Here is a 16,706-nt window from a genome sequence, read left to right as displayed (position 1 = left end):
AGGGTCCCTATGGTGACACCTGAGCTCCAGTCAGGGTTTAAGGATTTAAACTCCAGCACTGGGCAGTGCAGGAGGAGCCCATGGGCAGAACTTTGGGAGGGGTTAAAAGGTGAAACCTCCATCGTAGGCTGAGCACAGGGTGGGGAAAACCCTCTGCTCATTTTCTCTCTTCAGTCTGCTGTTGTATTTTTGACGAGGTATTCCTTTATTACTATATATTTATAGTATTGTTTTTTTTTTTGGTATTTTTATTGTATTTTTTTATATTTTTTAAATTGTATTTTTATTGTATTTTTTTATATTTTTATTTTTTTAAATTGTATTTTTATTGTATTTTTTATATTTTTATATTTTTAATTGTATTTTTATTGTATTTTTTATATTTTTATTGTATTTTTATTGTATTTTTTATATTTTTATATTTTTATTGTATATTTTTTATATTTTTATATTTTTAATTGTATTTTAATTGTATTTTTTTATATTTTTATTTTTTTTTAAATTGTACTTTTATTGTGTATTTTTACCAAACCTTTCTGGGCCGATGAGCAGTGAGTGGCCATTCCTGCCAGGCTGTGCTGAGCTCTCCCTCACGTCTGCAGGGCTGGCTGAGCACCCAGAGGAAGCTGTGTGTTAAAATAATGCAATTAAGCACTGCAGCCTCTTCATTTGGGGGCTGATGGATGCTGCCTGAGCCCTCTGCATCCTGCCCGGGCTCCCAGAGCTGCCCTTCCCCTCTGCAGAAGGGAATATTGGGGAGGAACGAGCTGGTAATTGAAGGTTTGTTTGCTTTTCCCTCTCACCCTGGCAAAAAGCCTGCGAAAATCCACGTGGGAAAAGGGGTGGGACTGGTCCTGGCCAGGCTTTAATAAATGTGTGCAGAACAGCTCCTGTTGATCCCAGCTGGTTGTGGAAATCTCAATTAAAATCTCACTTTGTGGGGTACAAACGCCTCTGAGGGTGCAGGGGGTGTGAGGAATAAAAACCCCCTAGGATGAAATAAAAATCCCCCAGGATAAAATAAAAACCCCCCAGGAAAATCCCCCTCAAGGTCTGGCTGTGCTGGAACAGGCAAATCTCCTCCCAGCACAATCTGGTTATTAAAATCTGAATTAAAATCTCACTTTGTGGGGCACAAACCCCTCTGAGGAGGGTGCAGGGGATGTGAGGAATAAAACCCCCCAGGATAAAATAAAAACCCTCCGGAATATTCTCCTCAAGGTCTGGCTGTGCTGGAACAGGCCAATCTCCTCCCAGCACAAACTGATCATTAAAATCACAATTAAAATCTCACTTTGTGGAGAGGGTGCAAGGGGTGTGAGGAATAAAATACCCCAGGATAAAATAAAAAGCCCCCAGGATAAAATAAAAACCCTCAGGATAAAATAAAAACCCCTCAGGAAAATCCCCCTTGAGGTCTGGCTGTGGCTGGAACAGGTGAATTTCCTCCCAGCACAATCTGGTTATTAAAATCACAATTAAAATCTCACCTTGTGGGGCACAAACCCCTCTGAGGAGGGTGCAGGGGGTGTGAGGAATAAAAAACCCCCAGGATTAAATAAAAACCCCCCATGATAAAATAAAACCCCCTCAGGATAAAATAAAAACCCTCAGGAAAATCCCCCTCGAGGTCTGGCTGTGGCTGGAACAGGCCAATCTCCTCCCAGCACAAACTGGGAGTGATCCCCACCCTAACTGGTTTTGCTGGGCTCAGATTCTCCGCGTGGAGAATTATTATTCCAATTATTCCATTGAAAAAAAGGAATTTTGCTGGTTGTGGTCGGGGTTTTTCCAGGATTCCTGCTGGGCAGGAGCTGGTGACAGTGACAGGAAACTCCTGCTGCTGCAGGGATGGGGTGGGTTTGGTTTTCTTGTTTGGTTTTCTTGTTTGGTTTTCTTGTTTGTTTTCTTTTGGCCAGAGCAGGGAAAACATTGCTGTGCTTTTGTTTTGGTGGTGGCAGAGGTGACAAAACCACCCCTCCCTCGTGCCCTGCCAGAGAAACACCCTGGGGGCATTGGGAGTGTGCCCCTTTTTGGGTGCCACTGGTGTTCCCTGTGCCACTTTTGGGTGCCAGAGATGTTCCCTGTGCCCCTTTTGGGTGCCAGAGATGTTCCCTGTGCCCCTTTTGGGTGCCAGGGATGTTCTGGGTGCCACTGATGTTCCCTCTGCTCATTTTAGGTGCCAGGGATGTTTTAGGTGCCAGGGATGTTTCCTATGCCTGTTTTGGGTACCAGGGATGTTTTGGATGCCAGGGATGTTCCCTGTGCCCCTTTTTGGGTGCCAGGGATGTTTTGGGTGCCAGGGATGTTTTCTGTGCCTGTTTTGGATGCCACTGATGTTCCCTGTACCCCCTTTAGGTGCTAGTGATGTTTTGGGTACCAGGGATGTTTTCTGTGCCCCTTTTGGGTGCCAGGGATGTTCCCTGTGCCCCTTTTGGGTGCCAGTGATGTTTTGGGTGCTACTGATGTTCCCTCTGCTCATTTTAGGTGCCAGAGATGTTTTGGATGCCAGGGATGTTCTCTGTGCCCCTTTTTGGGTGCCAGGGATGTTCCCTGCATCTGTTTTGGGTGTCAGGGATGTTCTCTGTGCCCCTTTTTTCAGGGGGATGTGATCCCAAATCCTTGCTTTCCCTAAAAGGATACATTTTTTAAAAAATCTAAAAAAACCACTTATTTTCTATCAAAAAGGATCCCCTTTTTCAGGGGGAAGTGATCCCAAATCCCTGCTTTCCCTAAAAGGATAAATTAAAAAAAAATCTTTAAAAAATACCCATTTTCTATCAAAAAGGATCCCCTTTTTCAGGGGGATGTGATCCCAAATCCTTGCTTTCCCTAAAAGGATACATTTTTAATAAAAATCTTTAAAAAATACCAATTTTCTATCAAAAAGGATCCCCTTTTTCAGGGGGATGTGATCCCAAATCCTTCCTTTCCCTAAATGGATTATTATTGTGTTTTTCAAACCTAAAAGAGTACCCATTTTGTATCAAAAGGGATCCCTTTTTTCCCATATAAAGGACCTTTTTTCCCACACAAAGGACACCTCTTTTCCTCCATAAAGGACATTTTTCCCCCCTCATTTTCTTCTCCACCAGGCCAACCCCACACTCCACTCCACCAGCACAGGAGTGCACTGGGAGCTCCCACACCCCCGAACAGTTTTTCCTCCAAGTTCTTCCTGTCCAAGTCTCTCCCTTTCTGCACTAATCAACCCCCGTGGTTATTTCAGCAGACACTAATTACTGCCACCGACTAATTAATGCCAGTTGCCTTCCCTGCTCTCTCTGCAGTGTTTGGAAGGCGCTGACACCAATTAAAGGCCTCCTGCAGGCTCGGGGCTGGCATCAGCCTGAGCTTTCCTGAAGGTCACCAGCGTTGGCACAAAGTGTCCCCAAGCCCAGGGATGGCACCAAACCCAGCTGGGATTCCTGAAAATCACCAAGATTGTCACAAATTGTCCCCAAGCCCAGGGATGGCACCAAATCCAGCTGGAATTCCCAAATCCAGCTGGGATTCCTGGTCACCAACATTGGCACAAATTGTCCCCAAGCCCAGGGATGGCACCAACATTGGCACAAATTGTCCCCAGCCCAGGGATGGCCCCAAATCCACCTGAGCTTCCCCAAATCCAGCTGGAATTCCTGAAAATCACCAACATTGTCACAAATTGTCCCCAAGCCCAGGGATGGCACCAGATCCAGCTGAGCTCCCCAAATCCAGTTTGAAGGTCACTGGTATTGTCACAAATTGTCCCCAAGCCCAGGGAGGGCACCAGAAAATAGGGTTTGTTTTTCAATGAAATTCTGGCAAATGAAAAGCAAATTCAAAACCATATCAACTGAAATTTTTTATCAGTAAAAGAACTGAATTTCAGACTTGCAGTATTTCCCATGCACTGGAAATGTTGAGGGTTTTTTTCTAATGTCAGAAAGGGAAATTTCCTCCTTCCCTTCCCTGGCTCTCAGCTTCAGGATTTGTTGGAAATTTCCTCTGTCCCTTCCCTGGCTCTCAGCCTCCAGGCTTTGCTGGAAATCTCCTTTTTCCCTCCTGTCCCTGCCAGTGCTGAGGGATGGAGCCCCAGCCCCTGAGGCTGGGTCAGTGGAGGTGAGAGCTCCCAGCTGAACTGCAGGGAGGTGTCATTGGTATTAACAGCCCTGCTCAGACTCGTTATGCAAATGAGGGGAGAGGAGCCAATTGAGTTATTCATCTTTAACCTTTGTTTTGGGTCCCTGTGACCCCCCCAGGGAGGCTCCTGTTGCTGCCCTGCCTCAGGGTGATGGTTTGTGCTGCTGGCCTGGGCCCCAGAGCTGCACCCAGGGGATGCCAGCCTGATCCCACCTGCACATCCCTGCCTCTGGGTGCTCCCACCTTGATCCCACCTGCACATCCCTGCCTCTGGGTGATCCCACCTTGATCCCACCTGCACATCCCTGCCTCTGGGTGCTCCCACCTTGATCCCACCTGCACATCCCTGCCTCTGGGTGATCCCACCTTGATCCCACCTGCACATCCCTGCCTCTGGGTGCTCCCACCTTGATCCCACCTGCACATCCCTGCCTCTGGGTGCTCCCAGGTGATCCCACCTTGATCCCACCTGCACATCCCTGCCTCTGGGTGCTCCCAGGGGATCCCACCTGCACATCCCTGCCTCTGGGTGATCCCACCTTGATCCCACCTGCACATCCCTGGCTCTGGGTGCTCCTGGGGAGATGCCAGGGGATCCCACCTGCACATCCCTGCCTCTGGGTGCTCCTGGGGGGATCCCACCTGCACATCCCTGCCTCTGGCTGATCCCAGGGGATCCCAGGGGGTGCCACCTGCACATCCCTGCCTCTGGGTGATCCCACCTTGATCCCACCTGCACACCCCTGGCTCTGGGTGCTCCTGGGGAGATCCCACCTGCACATCCCTGCCTCTGGGGGATCCCAGGGGGTGCCACCTGCACATCCCTGCCTCTGGGTGATCCCACCTTGATCCCACCTGCACATCCCTGGCTCTGGGTGCTCCTGGTGTGATCCCAGGGGATCCCACCTGCACATCCCTGCCTCTGGGTGATCCCAGGGGATCCCACCTGCACATCCCTGGCTCTGGCTGATCCCACCTTGATCCCACCTGCACATCCCTGCCTCTGGGTGCTCCTGGGGGGATCCCAGATGATCCCACCTGGATATTTTGCCCTAGGGGTGATCCCACCTGGACATTTCCTCCCTGGGGATGCTCCTGGTGGTGATTCCAGGTGATCCCACCTGATATCACCTGGACATCCCTCCTGGGGGTGATTCCAGGTGATCCCACCTGCACATCCCTCCCTGGGGGTGCTCCTGGGGGTGATCTCAGGTGATCCCACCTGGATATCCCTCCCTGGGGGTGCTCCCGGGGGTGCATTCCCAGCCCTGCAGGGAGGAGGGCGCTCAGGGTGGCACCAGGTTCACAAATCACAGCCAGGGACACGTTCCCTTCTCCCAGCTGTGCTCCTGTGCCTCTGATCCCGAGGTCCCTCCTGCTTCTGGAGCTCCAGGTGGGGCTGAGGAACCTGAGGACATCAGGAACACCCACCTGGATGGGTTTTTATCAGGAGCAGGAGTGACAGGAAACAGGGAATGGGTGGGGCAGGGCTGGGTGGGATAGGGCAGGAATCCTTTCCCTCTCTGCAGGGCCCTGCTGTGGGGCTGGGGGCTGTGTCTTTAGCCTGGCTGTGGGGTGGCTTTGAGGCTGTGGGGTGTGGGGAGAGGCTGGGATGGGATTCCCCAGGAGCTGTGGCTGCCCCAGGCCAGGTTGGATGGGGCTTGGAGCACCCTGAGTGGTGAAATGTCACAAACTGTCCCTGCCATGGCAAGGGGTGGCACTGGGTGGATTTTCAGGTCCCTTTCCAGCCTGAGTGCCACAGCTTGGTGGGAGCTGCTGTGGCACATCCCCATCCATCCCCATCCATCCCCATCCATCCCCATCCATCCCCATCCACCCCAAGCCCTGGGCACCAGCTCTGGGCTGTGCTGACCTCTCTGTGTTGCCTTGCAGGGCTTCCCTGGCCCTCCCCACGCCGCCCTGGCCCTGAGCTGCGAGCAGAGAGCCCTGAAGGAGAAGCAGGAGCAGAGCCCTGGCTGGGATTTCGGGAGCAGCAGCAGCGAGCTGGCCATCAGGATAGGTAGAGCTGGGCTGCAGCCAGGCAAGCATCCTGTCATATCCCACCCCTGAGGGCACAGAGCCCCTGCTGCCTTTCCTTTCCTTTCCTTTCCTTTCCTTTCCTTTCCTTTCCTTTCCTTTCCTTTCCTTTCCTTTCCTTTCCTTTCCTTTCCTTTCCTTTCCTTTCCTTTTCCTTTCCTTTCCTTTCCTTTCCTTTCCTTTCCTTTCCTTTCCTTTCCTTTCCTTTCCTTTCCTTTCCTTTCCTTTCCTTTCCTTTCCTTTCCTTTCCTTTCCTTTCCTTTCCTTTCCTTTCCTTTCCTTTCCTTTCCTTTCCTTTCCTTTCCTTTCCTTTCCTTTCCTTTCCTTTCCTTTCCTTTCCTTTCCCCTCATCTTTCCCCTCATCTTTCCCCTCATCTTTCCCCTCATCTTTCCCCTCATCTTTCCCCTCATCTTTCCCCTCATCTTTCCCCTCATCTTTCCCCTCATCTTTCCCCTCATCTTTCCCCTCATCTTTCCCCTCATCTTCCTTTTCCTTTCCCCTTTCCCTTTCTCCTTTTCCTTTCTCCTGTTCCTTTCTCCTTTCCCTTTTTCCTTTCTCCTTTCCCCACTTGCACTGTCTGGCCCATGAATTATTTATTGCTCCCTGTCTCTGTGCTGCAGGAGTGAAACCCTGGGGTTGTTTCCAGTTCTGCCTCTGTCCCCGTGGCTCCCCCAGCCCCAGCTGTGCCCCCTCATTCCGGGGGTGAATCCAGAGGCTGCAACACGCAGCCCTTTGCTCCTTAAACAGATTCTAAGGAAGGAATTAAATAAATCTGGGTGGTTCTTTGGGCTTCCCCAGGCTGGTTTTGGGGTGGGTGCAGGGGACAGGTCCCCTGAGACAGCACGAGTGGCTCTTCCTCCACTCAACAGCTCTCCAGGAGACAAAACTGCAATTTAGCCAATTAATTTTATTTCTCCTCTGATTATTTGCTCGGGATTGTGGTTTGAAGCATCACGGGTGCAGCTGGGAGCAGATTGGTTTGAAGGAATGGTTTTTTCCTTTTGCAGGGAGTTGCTCTGCTCCCCTCTGAAATCAGCCTCTTTTATTTACCCCCACTGCTTTAATTGCACGGTTCCTAAAAACGCGGCAAATGCTCGGGGTTTCAGCAGCAGCCTGGCTTTTTCCAGAGGGATGGGAGGATTTTTCCTGAGCTTTGCATGCTCTGGGTCCTTGGGAGGCAGCTGCAGGGGGGTTGGTGTTTTTGTCAGGTGGAAACTTCCCATCTCAGGCCCAGTTTAATTTTATTTCGAAGGGAAAGCAGAAGTGCTCAGCCCTGCAGCTCTCAGCCAGCTCGAGCTGCTGAGGTTTTTATGTTTTCATCTCCTTTTAGTTATTGCAGACAATAACAGTGCAAATGGTTTTGGGAATAGAAAATTTCCATTAGGCTTTGTTGGGGTTTTTTTTTCCCCTCTCTCTGGGGACATGGTGTTAAGGACAATACATTAATTCTTTTATTGTCTTTTCCTTTATTCCCTTTTCTTTCTGGCGAAATAAACTCGGTATTTTCCCCAGCTTTCCAGGAAAGCTGCTTTCCCCAGGGCTGGGTAGTGCCTGCCTGGCCCTGGGGAGGCTCTGGGAACATAATGGGCGTTTTCAAAGTCTAATGGGTACTAAGTGGAATATTTCAGGCTTAATCACTGTTGAATCATTGACCCTTCCTTCATATTTACATCTTTTTTAAATCGCTAAAGCTGTGAAAACAAAGGAAAGTCCCAAAGCAGCAGCTGCCTTGTGCAGCCTGGGGAGGGAGAGCAGGGATGGAAATGTGAGAGTTAAGAAGGGAAATGGGGGAGTTGGGATGGGAAATGTGGGAGTTGGGATGGGAAATGGGGGAGCTGGGATGGGAAATGGGGGAGCTGGGATGGAAATGGGGGAGCTGGGATGGGAAATGTGGGAGCTGGGATGGAAATGTGGGAGCTGGGATGGAAATGTGGGAGTTGGGATGGAAATGTGGGAACTGAGATGGAAATGGGAGAGTTAAGAAGGGAAATGTGGGAGCTGGGTTGGAATTGTGGGAGCTGGGATGGAAATGTGGGAACTGAGATGGAAATGTGAGAGTTAAGAAGGGAAATGTGGGAGCTGGGATGGAAATGTGGGAGAGGGAAGGAGGGGAGAGGAGACTTCAAGGAAAGGAAAGGGACGGGAAGGAAAGGAAAGGAAATTTCAAGGAAAGGAAAGGGAAGGGACGGGAAGGGAAGGAAATTTCAAGGAAAGGAAATTTCAAGGAAAGGAAAGGGAAGGGACAGGAAGGAAGGAAAGGAAAGGAAATTTCAAGGAAAGGTTATAAAATCTTGTGACTCTCAGAGAGTCCGAGCCAGCTGACTGTGATTGGCCATTAATTAAAAACAACCAACATGCACCAATCCCAGATGTTGCATTCCACAGCAGCAGGTAATCGTTGTTTTTCTTTTCCTCTGAGGCTTCCCAGGAGGAAAATCCTGAGATTTTTCATCAGATGTGTCTGTGACACTCTGGGGTGCCCTGGCTGCTCCACACCCCCCTGGGCAGCCCATCCTGCTGCCTTTGCCAGGTGTTCAGTGCAGAGGAAATGGCCAGGGCAGGGTCAGTGCAGGGCTGCAGGCCAGGCCTGACCCTGCTGTGTTCTGGGGCAGTTCCCAGAAAGGATTTCCAGGCAGCAGAGCCCCTGGAAACCCGAGCTGTGACTCAGGACAGCTGCCTATGGAACAGCTGATGCCTCCTGCTGCTGATTCACTGCCCAGACCCGGGGCTGAGTGGGAGATGCTGCTCCCATCCCTCCTGGGAGCAGCCCCAGGGGCACAGCAGGGTGGGTCAAGCCCCAAATCCCCCCTTGGAGCCCAGGCTCAGTGCCCAGCACGGCTCCAGGGAGGGAAGGGCAGCAGGGATTGCTCAGCTCCAAAGGAATGGATGAGGAGGCAGCAGGAGAAGCCTCTGTGCTGCTCAGCATCCAGCCCAGAGCCAGGGATGGGAGCCTGGCTCCTGGAGAGAGCCTGGAGTGACAGGACAGGGAGGAAAACAGCTTCACACTGACAGGGAGTGGGCTGGGATTGATTTCGGGAGAAATCCATCCCTGGGAGGGCGAAATCCATCCCTGGGAGGGCGAAATCCATCCCTGGGAGGGCGAAATCCATCCCTGGAAGGGTGAGATCCATCCCTGGGAAGGCCAAATCCATCCCTGGAAGGGCCAAATCCATCCCTGGAAGGGTGAAATCCATCCCTGGAAGGGTGAAATCCATCCCTGGAAGGGTGAAATCCATCCCTGTGAGGGCAAAATCCATCCCTGGAAAGGTGAAATCCATCCCTGGAAGGGCCAAATCCATCCCTGGGAAGGCAAAATCCATCCCTGGGAGGGCAAAATCCTCTCTTGGGAGAGTAAATTCTGTCCCTTTGAGGACAAAATTTGTCCCTGTGAGGGAAAAAATCCATCCCTGGGAGGGCAAAATCCTTCCCTTGGAGAGTGAGGTCCTTCTGTGGGAGGATGAAATCCTTATCTGGGAGGGCAAAATCCATCCCTGGGAGGGCAAAATCCATCCCTGGAAGGGCAAAATCCATCCTTGGGAGGGCAAAATCCATCCTTGGGAGGGCAAAATCTGTCCCTGGGAGGGGAAAATCCTTCCCTTGGAAGGCAAAGTCCATCCCTGTGAGGACAAAATCCTTCCCTGTGAGGACAAAATCCTTCCCTGTGAGGGCAAAATCCATCCCTGGGAGGGCAAAATTTGTCCCTGTGAGGCGAAATCCATCCCAGGGAGGACAAAATCTGTCCCTAGGAGGACAAAATCCTTTCCTGTTAGGGCAAAATCCCTCCCTGGGAGGCTGAGGAGGGTCTGGGATGAATTCCCACAGGAGCTGTGGCCGCCCTGTCCCCAAGGCCAGGCTGGAGCACCCTGGGCTGGTGCTGGTGCTGCTCCCCTGGCTCATTTCTGATTTCCCTGCTGTGTGCAGTGTGAAGTCACTGCTGGCTCTGCTGGAATGACTCAGTTGGGCCTTTGCAGGGCAGTGATTTAGGAGCTGCTGCTGCCCTGGCATCCCTGCCTGGCTGCTCAGGAGCGGCTCCAGATGGATTTCAGTGCTGCAAAAACCACCCCGTGCTTGCAGCAGCAGCTGTGAGAAATGAAATTTTGTTAAACTCGTTACTTAAACGAGCTGGGAGCTCTGGGGGACCTGCACTGAAACCTCATCACGTAGAAATTGTATTTTTTTTCTTTTTTTCCCCTAAAACTGGAGCTGCTGCATCACATCTGAGGCCCAGGTGGGGATTTGGGTCCCTTGCAGCAGCATCACCCCTTCCTAAGCTCATTCTTTGCTATTTTTTCCCTTATTTTTCCCCTCCAAAGGAAATTTCCGTGCGCCAGGGCTGCCCCAGGGGCTGCACAGGAGAGGAAGCAGAAGCTGCTCATGCAGAATCTCCTCTCCTCAGTGCACTGGGGTGAGCTGGGCAGATAAAGGGGAGACCAAAAACCCTTGGGAACCAGCACAGAGAGAGAGAGCAGGAGCTGAATTTTGGGGCTTGAGGCAGCACAGCAGTGGGGCTTGCCCTTAGAGCCAGAAAATTCCCATTTTTCCCTGTTTCCTTTAAAAAAAAGAAGGGAAACCCTGCGGGGAAGCCCTGCCCAGCTCTCTCACAGGAGCAGCCTGTGGGTTTTCTCCTCCTTCCCTCCCTCCCTGAGCAGAAGCAGAGGCTGTGAGGGAGAAATGATGGATCCAGACCCTGGGGATTGATCGGGGTCATTGAGCCAGAGCCTCCTGTGTGCATCCAAAGGGTTCATTAAGCCCTTGTACCTTACATAACATGAAACTTCTGCTTGAAAAGGAGTAAAAATGAGTTTAAAAGGGGCTCTTGCCCAGTTTTTAACCATCCCAGCTCTGTCTGGGGTAACTTTCAGAAGCCATCAATCCATGGGAGGGCTCAGGGGCAGCCTGGGTGACAAATGCACGTGGCAGTGTCTGTGTTGATTAAAACCCATCCCAATGCCCCTTCCTGATTAAAACCCATCCCAATGCCCCTTCCTGATTAAAACCCATCCCAATGCCCCTTCCTGAAGCCTTTCAAATGTTTATTGACCATCCCTGACAGCCTGGGCTCCTCCTTGGCTTTTATAGCCCGGGGCTAAATGCGGATTTATGGACCCAGGGCTCCAGAGAAATAAATGAAATGTGGGCACAGAATTCCTGCTGAGGTGATGAAATTCCTGCTGCACTCAGGGATCTCTGCCCCCCTCACTGCAGTCCCTGCCTGCTCCTCTCATATTTTCTGAAAAATCCTCCTCACCCAAGATTTTTCTCCTGTTTTGCTGCTTTGGAATGTAATCTAAAAATTATTTATCCAGCATGTGAATTATTTTGGCTTAATGGCCAATCACGGCCAGCTGTGTCAAAACTCTGAAAAGTCACAAACTTTCATTATCATTCCTGTTAAGCCTTCTGTCAATATATAATATAATATAATATAATATAATATAATATAATATAATATAATATAATATAATATAATATAATATAATATAATATAATATAATAATATATGTGCTGGGACAACCCTGGCTCTGCTTCTGCTTCCTCAGCTCTGAGCACCCCAAACCTCCTCAGCCTTGGGATCACAGAGGGGTTTGGGGGCACTTTGGGCTGGGTTTTATTCCCTAAAATCACCTGGGATCTTTGTAAAGCTGCCCAGAGGGGTTTGGGGGCACTTTGGGCTGGGTTTTATTCCCTAAAATCACCTGGGATCTTTGTAAAGCTGCCCAGAGGGGTTTGGGGGCACTTTGGGCTGGGTTTTATTCCCAAAATCAGCTGGGATCTTGGCAAGGCTGCACAGAGGGGTTTGGGGCACTTTGGGCTGGAAAAGGATGAATTTCCTGTGCCCTGGGAAAATGGAGGCATTCCCATCTTGGCTGGGATTTGGCGTGAGGGCTTTCAGCTGGTTTTGCTCTCTCACACCCCAGTTTAACTCCAGTTTGAGCCAGAGCTGGGTGCCAGTGACTGGGGAGCTGCTGGGGCAGAGCTCATCCTGCAGGATCTTGGGATCCTTTTTCCTCCCTGGAACTGGGATCCTTTTTCCTTCTGCAGGATCTGGGATCCTTTTTCTTCCTGCAGGAGTTTGGGATCCTTTTCCCTCCTGAAGGATCTGGGATCCTTTTTCCTCCCTGGAACTGAGATCCCTTTTCTCTCCTGCAGGATCTTGGGATCCTTTTCCCTCCTGCAGGAGTTTGGGATCCTTCTTCCATCTGTGGGAGTTGGGATCCTTTTTCCATTTGCAGGAGCAGAGATCCTTTTTGCATCCGCAGGAGTTGGGATCCTGTTTCCTCTTGGAGTTGGGATCCTTTATTTCCTGCAGGATCTGGGATCCTATTTTCCTCCTACAGGAGCTTGGGATCCCTTTTTCCTCCCTGGAGCTGGGATATTTTTTCCTTTCTGGATCTGGGATCCTTTTCCTTCCTGCAGGATCTTGGGATCCTTTTCCCTCCCTGGAACAGGGATCCCTTTTCCCTCCTGCAGGATCTGGGATCACTTTTCCCTCCCTGGAGCTGGGATATTTTTTCCTTTCTGGAACTGGGGTCCCTTTTCTCTCCTGCAGGAGCTTGGGATCCTTTTTCCCTCTGCTGTGATCTGGGATCCTTTTCCCTCCTGCAGAATCTTGGGATCCTTTTCCCTCCTGCAGGATCTGGGATCCTGTTCCCTCCTGCAGGATCTGGGATCCTGTTCCCTCCTGCAGGATTTGGGATCCTGTTCCCTCCTGCAGGGTCTGGGATCCCTTTTCCCTCCTGCAGAATCTTGGGATCCTTTTCTCTCCTGCAGGATCTTGGGATCCCTTTTCTCTCCTGCAGGGTCTGGGATCCCTTTTCTCTCCTGCAGGATCTGGGATCCTGTTCCCTCCTGCAGAATCTTGGGATCCTTTTCTCTCCTGCAGGATCTGGGATCCCTTTTCTCTCCTGCAGGATTTGGGATCCCTTTTCTCTCCTGCAGGATCTGGGATCCTTTTCCCTCCTGCAGGATCTGGGATCCTGTTCCCTCCTTCAGGAGCAGGTTTCCTCTCCCTGAGTGGCTGCTCTGCTGTGATCTGTGCTGTCATTTCCTTCCCATCTGCTTTCCATTTCCACCCATTTCTTTTCCTGGCAGCTCTGGGTGTCCTGAGCGCGTTGCTCGTGCCTAGGCCTCCCTTTTGTGCCCCAGCACGTGGTATATGGCACAGGATGATGGAATATGCCTTTGCCCTAAAAATCAATGGTTCAGTTCCTCCCCCCTCCCACCAGGAAGCTCTCCCAGATACAAATATTGATTGCTGAGCTAAAAGCCACGTTTAGATCATAACTGCCCTTTAAATCACTGGGGCTGGGGGGTTTGCACCATAATTACTCTTTAATTCAGTGGGGCTGGGGGGGTTAGAGTCTAATTGTTCTTTAATTCAGTGGGGCTCATGGATTTGTGCTTAATTGCTCTTTAAATCAGTGGGGCTGGGGGGTTTTCATTCTAATTCAGTGGGGTTGGGGGGTTTTATTTTGATTATTTTTTAATTTTGATTTTTGTATAGATTTTCCCTTATTTTTATGTTTCCTGTTATTTTTTTCCTGTTATTTTTTTCCTGTTATTTTTTCCTGTTATTTTTTCCTGTTATTTTTTCCTGTTATTTTTTCCTGTTATTTTTCTTTTTCTTTTTATGTTTCCTGTTATTTTTTTCCTGTTATTTTTTCCTGTTATTTTTTCCTGTTATTTTTCCTGTTATTTTTCCTGTTATTTTTCCTGTTATTTTCCCTGATATTTTTCTTTTTATTTTTCCTGTTATTTTTTCCTGTTATTTTTTCTGTTATTTTCCCTGTTATTTTTCTTTTTCTTTTTATTTTTCCTGTTATTTTTCCTGTTATTTTACTTTTTTTTCTTCTACTTTTCTTTTTACTTTTGATTTATTTTGATTTCCATTTTCCACGCCCCGCTGCTTTCTCGTCCCTAACCGTTGCCAGCTTCAAGCAGAGCTCTTTATCTCTGAACCTGTGTTATCTGCAAGGCCCAGAGCTGAGCAGGTCCTGCCCATCTGGGGCTCCGAGCTCACCCCGGGCCCCAATTTCACAATTTCACCCTCCTGGCTGATGCTCAGCGATAAAACCCCAGCCCCAGAGGGGGAGCAGAGCTGGGATTTCTTCCCTTCAAAGGCTGCGAGGGATGTGTGGCAGCAGATGGTGTGAACTGCCTGAAAGTCGGCCTGAATTGCCAATTAAGTGTAATTAAAACGGGGCTTATTTATTTGTTTGGCTGCCAAGGGGGCGTCGCTTCCCTTTGAACCAGGGGCTGGGCCCTGGGGCCCTCCCTGCTCCCAGGAGATGGGAGGGGATTTCAGGGGGTGCTGGGATTTCAGATTTATCCTGGAAATGCTTGTGAGGCTTTTTCCAGACAGGGATTTTCAAATTTATCCTGGTCCAGGGGCTTTTCCCAGCAAGAATGGAGGGGATTACAGGAGATACTGGGATTTTAAATCCATCCTGGAAATGGTTCTGGGGCTTTTTCCAGCAAGAATGGAGGGGATTACAGGAGATACTGGGATTTCAGATCCATCCTGGAAATGGTTCTGGGGCTTTTTCCAGACAGGGATTTTCAATTTTATCCTGGTCCAGGGGCTTTTTCCAGTCAGAATGACAGGAGGTGCTGGGATTTCAGATTTATCCTGGAAATGGTTGTGAGGCTTTTTCCAGATAGGGATTTTCAAATTTATCCTGGTCTGGGGGCTTTTCCTAGCAAGAATGGAGGGGATTACAGGAGATACTGGGATTTCAAATTTATCCTGGAAAAGTTCTGAGGCTTTTTGCAGCAGAATGGAGGAGATTACAGGAGGTGCTGGGATTTCAGATTTATCCTGCAATGGTTCTGGGGCTTTTTCCAGACAGGGATTTTCAAATTTATCCTGGTCCAGGGGCTTTTCCCAGCAAGAATGGAGGGGATTACAGGAGATACTGGGATTTTAAATCCATCCTGGAAATGGTTGTGGGGTCTTTTTCCAGGCAGGGATTTCAAATTTATCCTGTTCTGAGGCTTTTTCCAGTCAGAATGACAGGAGGTGCTGGGATGTCAGATTTATCCTGGAAATGGTTCTGGGGCTTTTTCCAGCAGAATGGAGGAGATTACAGGAGGTGCTGGGATTTCAGATCCATCCTGGAATGGTTCTGGGGCTTTTTCCAGTCAGAAAGACAGGAGGTGTTGGGATTTCAAATTTATCCTGGAATGGTTCTGGGACTTTTTGCAGCAGAATGGAGAGGGTTACAGGAGGTGCTGGGATTTTAAATCCATCCTGGAAATGGTTGTGGGGTCTTTTTCCAGCCAGGGATTTCAAATTTATCCTGGAAATGGTTCTGGGGCTTTTCCCAGCAAGAATGGAGGGGATTACAGGAGATACTGGGATTTCAAATCCATCCTGGAATGGTTCTGGGGCTTTTCCCACCGAGAATGGGATTACAGGAGATGCTGGGATTTCAAATTTATCCTGGAAATGGTTCTGGGGCTTTTCCCAGCAGAATAGAGGAGATTACAGGAGGTGCTGGGATTTCAGATCCATCCTGGAAATGGTTCTGGGGCTTTTTCCAGCATGAATCCCTCTCCGGGGTGGGAATGGGGGCAGTCCCAACCTGGGAAGAGGCAATTTAGGGGATTATTTTAGTTTTGTTTGAAATGGGGCTGGAAAAGGGAAAAATCCCCCGCCCGTGGCTGTGGGGTGGAACTGGGTGAGTTTAAAGATCTCTTCCAGCCCATCCCATGGTTCCATCCCTTCCCAGGTGGATCTCAGCAGCTTTGCTTTCCTTTTTAGGGGGGGAATTATTTTGGTTTTGTTTGAAATGGGGCTCAGAGCAGCCTGGGACAGGGAAAAATCCCCTGCCCGTGGCTGTGGGGTGGAATGGGATGAGCTTGGAGCTCTCTTCCAGCCCATGCCATGACTCCACGCTTTTCCAGGTGGGTCTCAGCAGCTTTCCCTGGCACTGAGGTGCCTCAGGGCTGTTGGCTGTGCCCTGGCTGCCAAACCCCTGCAGAATCTCCATCATTTCCTGCTCCCTGTCCGTGTTTTCCCGGAGTGGGGCTGTCAGACACCTCCACGTGCCCTGTGCAGGGGCAGAGGAGCAGCCTGGCTGCTCAGGGGGAGGGTTTTCCATGGAAAGGATCACCTTGGAGTGATCCTTTAAGGGAACACGCAGGGAAATGGAACGAGCAGGGTTTTATTCCATGTGTGCTCCCACCAGCTGAGTCATCCCTGCATTCCCACCTCGGGCTCAGGAACATCCACTTCACTTGGATTCTGAGGAGGAGAAAAGAGCCCAGCTCCTTCTGCCACAGCCCCCAGGCATGGCTCAGATCCATGGTTTTTATGGAATGGAATTCAGGGTGGTGTTTGCTGCCCTCCTCCTGCTCTGGGGGATTTGGGATTGGTGTGAGGATGATGCTGGGATTTGGGGTTTGGGATTGGTGTGAGGATGTGCCTGGGATTGGTGTGAGGATGATGCTGGGATTTGGGGTTGGTGTGAGGATGATGCTGGGATTATTGGGGATTGGTGTGAGGATGATGCTGGGATTATTTAGGATTGGTGTGAGGATG

General features: G+C 50.0%; 1 protein-coding gene across 1 annotated transcript in view; it reads left to right on the top strand.

Moving 5' to 3' along the window:
- SLC39A11 (solute carrier family 39 member 11) overlaps positions 1 to 16,706 on the top strand; it is a 73,125-nt gene that overhangs the window by 15,789 nt on the left and 40,630 nt on the right. Inside the window, 1 exon segment of the mRNA XM_071451405.1 lies at positions 6,019 to 6,166. Coding sequence (XP_071307506.1) covers positions 6,019 to 6,166 — 148 coding nt within the window.

Source organism: Agelaius tricolor, unplaced genomic scaffold (genome assembly GCF_023055355.1).
Source record: "Agelaius tricolor isolate 1412-34295 unplaced genomic scaffold, bAgeTri1.0.p SCAF_32, whole genome shotgun sequence".
In the NCBI taxonomy this organism is placed as follows: domain Eukaryota; kingdom Metazoa; phylum Chordata; class Aves; order Passeriformes; family Icteridae; genus Agelaius; species Agelaius tricolor.
This window is presented reverse-complemented; position numbering and strand designations above follow the sequence as displayed.